Source organism: Cupressus sempervirens, chromosome 5 (assembly GCF_028749045.1).
Source record: "Cupressus sempervirens isolate cs-2001-9-10 chromosome 5, ASM2874904v1, whole genome shotgun sequence".
In the NCBI taxonomy this organism is placed as follows: Eukaryota; Viridiplantae; Streptophyta; class Pinopsida; order Cupressales; family Cupressaceae; genus Cupressus; species Cupressus sempervirens.
This window is the reverse complement of record NC_143122.1, coordinates 442240554-442246060: the sequence shown is the minus strand read 5'-3', so window position 1 is coordinate 442246060 and position 5507 is coordinate 442240554. Positions and strand designations below refer to the sequence as shown.

The 5507-nt window shown below is 33.1% G+C and overlaps 1 protein-coding gene across 1 annotated transcript; it reads right to left on the bottom strand.

The window, feature by feature from the left end:
- Positions 1-2362: 2362 nt before the first annotated feature.
- LOC149556690 (uncharacterized) lies at positions 2363-4652 on the bottom strand. Its single transcript, XM_089831127.1, has 5 exons — positions 4494-4652; positions 4162-4333; positions 3291-3331; positions 3074-3110; positions 2363-2949 (listed from the first exon to the last, which is right to left on the bottom strand). The coding sequence occupies exons 2-5, from the start codon at positions 4285-4287 to the stop codon at positions 2554-2556; spliced, it is 600 nt and encodes a 199-aa protein (XP_089687253.1). The 5' UTR covers positions 4288-4333; positions 4494-4652; the 3' UTR covers positions 2363-2553.
- Between the last annotated feature and the right edge of the window lie 855 nt (positions 4653-5507).

Genomic DNA, 5507 nt, shown 5'->3' with positions numbered 1-5507 from the left:
TCAATGTCATGGAACCCTTGAGAGATGTAATTGTTATTGTATTGCTTATGTATAAATGTGAGTTATTGTTTCCGCTATGTTATCTCTTGTTTTATATATATATATATATATATATATATATATATATATATATATATATATATATATATATATATATATATATATAATGAACTTGGTGACATAATAGATTACATTTTTTTTTGGGTTCCCTGGTGGGGCGTTACAGGTTATTCTGTGAACACTAGTAGAACATCATAGAGAGATTGGCTTTGCACAATTTGAGGATTGAAGATCATCTTATGCATGTTAGGATTAAACCACGGACAAAAAATAACAATTACATGCAAATATAACCAATATTAGAAAATAATAGATCACACATAAAAGAACACAAGACACCAAGATTTAACGTGGTTCATCCAAACCCTAGACTACGTCCACCAAATAGCAAGTCCAATAATTTTATGATCCAGTGATTACAACCTGATTACAATCTATAATCCCTTACCGCTCAATATCGTCGCAAGAACCAATTTTCGCATCACCTAATAAAACAATCCCTAACCCTAAGCCTTTTTTATACAAGTATTTTTACCACTTTAGGGTTATAATTAATAATTACATGTTGGCCCAAAATCCCGATAAAATAGGGTCCAATTTTTATTTTTTTTTATGAAGTATGTACAGTACTTTCCTAACTAGTCACCACAAACTAACAATGTGCACTTGGGACTATGTTCTAAAATATGTCTAGATGCTACAGTTAAGCACATGTACAGAAATATGAAAACTGGACAAAGATATGTAAATTTTAGTGAAAGAACTTTTAGATAGCATTTTTGGAAAGCGGGTGCTGTTGTTTGGATTTTAGCTCCTAACATAGGTGGAATATGATTGAGCAAGAAGAGTCAGCGGTCGAAGACATGTTGAAGATGACTTGGTTAAGTTAGAATGATCAAATGTTCACCACATGAAAAGTTATGAATACTGTAAGCTAATAGATTGATTTTAGTCTTAGAAAGCCACAAGGCCAACTCAATAACTTACAATGAGTTGAAAAGGTTGGCAAGACAAGTTTTATTGTATCATTCAGATGGAATAGTACATAAGCTATTTGGACAGTGGGCTCTATGGTCTTCAAAGTCTCCTAAAAGAGGACTCAAATGTAATTATTGTATTTCATCAACTCATGACAAAATCTATCTTTTAACAATGAACTTTTATATTAATACATCATTTTGTGTGTACCATCCCCACCAAGGTTTTCCCTAGAGATAATGAGTGTTGTTTTAATTGCATAACTGACTTTTCTAATAGAGTCAGGTTTGATGCCTAACTATCCTAACATGGCCTTTCTTAATTTCAAAAACTTTGATAGTAAGATTAAGTTTAATTCTCTTATGTATAATACTCTCTGAACTTTCTTTACTATTGATTTCAAAAACTTTGATAATAGAATTATAATAGAATTAAGTTTAATCGTGTAAAACTCCCATGAACCTTTTTTACTATTAAGATTGATAAGTGTTGTAGCTGGTTAAATAAGTTACATGAAGATGGGTCAAGAACAAGGTAAATTGGAAGGTTTAATAGACTAATTTGCAATAGTTTTGTATAACTACATATAATAATTTTTTCCCAACGAAAGAATCTTTGACTGAAGTTTTACTAAATTTTAAAACCAGTCAATACATTAATCTAATTTAATGGCTGTTCATCCAAAAATTAGTGAAGATAGCATGATGGAACATTATCACTTACGTGGAGATTATAACCAGTTAATAAAAAAATCCAATTAACCATTTGGAATAACAGATCTTAAAACCCCATCTGCCCTTCACGGTAAGGAAAACATGTAGAAGCTGTAGAGTCTTCTTCCCCTTTCAAAATATAATTGTTAATTTACTCGAACTTGTCAGCGACTTCTAACGGCTAGTTATAACTTACGGGAACCGATGTGTCTGTAAAATTCGGAATCTGCAATTGTCAGATTGCACGATCCAATCATATTGCCGAGATGCCAAAGAACCATTAGCGAATGAAAAAGATTTTGACCATGAAGTAGATTATAATATTGTAGTCAAAGAAAGCAAAAAGCACCATTTCCGTAGTAAACAGAACATTTATTATTCCCCATCTGATTTCGTTTACAGCGCAACACAGACAACTATTTAAGATACTAATCCAAGGTGTCTCTGTACTGAGCTTCTCTTTTTTTTGAAAGTGTGCGCATCATGTGAATGATTCTTCGCAAATAATTTATTATTGCCAGCCCACAACTAATAGACCTTAAAAATGTTCGCAAACTGTTCTGTTTCACCTTGTGATCAAATTTCAAAAGATAAAACTTGGAAATATCAGGTTTTAGTAACATAAAATTAGATTTCTCAAAGGAGAAAACAGCACTAGTTCTTAAGTACACATAATGTTCCTACCATTCCAAATCTTTCTATTCATGTCCTAGAAACACAGTTTCAATTAACTAAAGCTACAATTAGTTGAAAACAATGTCCTCCACAAAATTGTGAGGCTCAATCTAAAAATGAAAATATTTCACTTTTTCTTTTTGGCAGGAGGCTCTTCATCTTCTTCATCATCATCATCCTCCTCATCATCATCATCCTCGTCGTCATCATCATCATCATCATCATCCTCATCATCATCTTCTTCATCATTTCCATTGGCTTCTTCATCACCTTCTTCATCTGGGTTATTTGCCTGATCCCCTTGCCCGCCTTCATCTCCTGACAAATCATCCTCCTCATCTCCACCAGCATCATCCTCATCGTCATCATCTTCATCATCATCGTCGTCGTCATCGTCATCATCATCACTTCCAGCATCCTTACACTCTTCCCCTTCAAAAGATTTAGGGGAAGATTTACATGGTACTGTATTCCTAGAGTCAGATCCATCAATGAGATCACCTCCTATACATGGTCTATCCACCTGCAAATTAGTAGACAAAGATTTAGGGCTAATCTGAGGAAGCTGAGATCATAGACAGTGCTTAAATAATCCAGGACAGTGAATAACTTTGACCTAAAAGGCTGATGTAACAGATATGACTTACCTTAAGCAAAGGTAAACATTCCTGGGATTCTTCAACTCTGAAAAACAAAGAGAAACATTTTTCTATGATTAACCTAATGTAGGATTAAATAACTCCAGTCCTAAAATTATTTGTCCTATGGTCTAAAGGCCAACAATATAAATCAAAAAACAAATCGAGTATGTGTTTAAGGCCAACAATATTTAAAAAAATAAAAAACAAATCAAGTATGTCTTACCCAATGTCCATAACCAATGACTGGTCAAATCCAGATAACCTCTGCAGCATAACACATTTTTCAATGAGACAAACACTACATGACTAGCACTTAAAAGTACATTTCCACACAAAATTTCAAAAAGAGGAAATACTTCAACCCCATGAGCCAGCCTATGAATACACCTTCCAAAAACCCACTAAGGCCCACGAATAACCCCTTCTAAATACCCACCAAAGCCATATTGCAAAAATGCTGAATCCAGTGGTTCAATAAATACAAGAGATAACAAACAATTTCTGGGATTTGATACATCAAAGTTTCTAATCACATTCCATGATCCATCATCGGGATGTGAAATGAAAAAAAATCACATTCCATGATCCATCATCGGGATGTGAAATGAAAAAAACTGTAAGAACGCTGATGATGATGGATCACTGTCGTTGATATAAAAATCTACAAACAATCAAATCCCAGAAATTGTTTGTCATCACTCATAAATTGTGCAAATCTACCAACAGAAATACAAGAGAGTAAAAATCAATGTACTTACTCAGAAACTCGACAAAATGCAACATTTTACAAAGAAAACAAAATAGGATTCAGCACCCAAAACCCCATACAAATTCACGTTGATCAAACCCTAACCTAAAATGTAAGCCGCAAATTATTTCCTCTGCACCATTCCCTTTCCTAACACAAAAGCCAACACACAACCCGTCCAATATCATTCAGCAGCCTCTTGAGTGCTTCCTAATCTACGAAAGTAAAGCCCCAGAGTCTGCAAAAAGAAAATACAGAATACACTAAAACCCCAAACGGCCCTACTCACAAATCCAGAAAACCATATTTTCTCCATAGATAAATCCAAAGGTAGTAAATTTCTTACCTGCATAGAAACGAGAAGAAAGGCCTCTGTAACCCTTATAAGACTCTCAATGCAAATGATTTCAAGAACACAACCCAACATTGGCTGAGGAATAATATCATACATAGAAGACACCGCAGCAGCCATAGCTGTAGCTACAACCACTCAAAAACGGTAACTACTTCACCAGAACCTGCAAAACAGCCCAAATCCAATTAAAACCCTACCCGCAAAAACCCTAAAGGTAAAATCCTCAACTGTAAATAAAATTGGTCCTAAGTTACCCAAAAGACTATTGCAGCCACTTATATAAATTATAAATCCCAAAACCCAAAACGAGAAAGGCGACTTACTCGAGCTTCGAAAAAAACCTTCTCTGAACTGTACTCCCAAAGCCTTAAACCCTTCCAAAGCCCTGGGAAGGAATTAAAGCACAGAAATGCTATGACAATGATATTTCAACATGCAGAGATCAAGCTTGTCCCTTCTCACCGCACAGAACAAACCGTTGCAGGAGAAGCGCAGCAGCGATTCATTCTTGTAGCCGAGAATTTTATCTCGTAATTACGGTTGGTAAAAGCCTCCACTATTTACTCGCACTTTACGCCTTGCAAGCATATTATTTTACGCGTTAGGTTTTTTACCTAATAAGTTCTAAAACCAATAACATTTGTTATACTTTACCTTATTATTTTTCTTACCCTCGTTTAAACTAAGCAATCATTTAAATAAGATGGGGTACCCCTCTTATTTTTTTAAACCTAAAGGCCATATGATTATATTTGCCAAATGAAATGTTTGTCATTATTGGTATTTGGCATTATTTGAGTTTATCTAAATTTTATTAACAAAAAGTTAAATTTTAATTGGTTGAATATGATTCGTGAGGATTATGCGATTGATTGTATTTTAAAAGATATTTTCTAATAATAACCTTTTGAAATGGAAATTACAGTGAGGTAATTTTGGTGAAATAGACATGCACACAAATTTTACGTATAGTAAGATTGTTATTTTAGCCTCAATAATAATCTTGGACAATGGATATGACAAAATCTCTATAACAATATTATTAATATTATTATTATTATTACAAGACTCAAATGTGTCTTTTAAAATAATTTTAATAATGTATTACATAAAAGTTTCAAATAATTAACATACCATGTGTCTTTGATTGAAAGGAGATTAGAACTATGTTTCTCATAATTTTGGTATAATAGATATTCACATAAATTTTATATTTTTATAAATAGTGAAATTACCATTTTTAAGTCAATGATAATTTTAAAGAACATATATGACATAAATTATACAAAATAATTAGGATGATAATTTTAAAAAATAGGTATAACATAAACTACACA

Excerpts from the sequence above, each read along its gene's own strand:
- LOC149556690 (XM_089831127.1), bottom strand. The coding sequence starts at position 4,287 with ATGGCTGCTGCGGTGTCTTCTATGTATGATATTATTCCTCAGCCAATG. Across the intron at positions 3,111-3,290 it reads TCATTGGTTATGGACATTGG|AGTTGAAGAATCCCAGGAAT; the intron begins GTAAGACATACT and ends TTTGTTTTTCAG. Across the intron at positions 2,950-3,073 it reads AATGTTTACCTTTGCTTAAG|GTGGATAGACCATGTATAGG; the intron begins GTAAGTCATATC and ends ACTAATTTGCAG.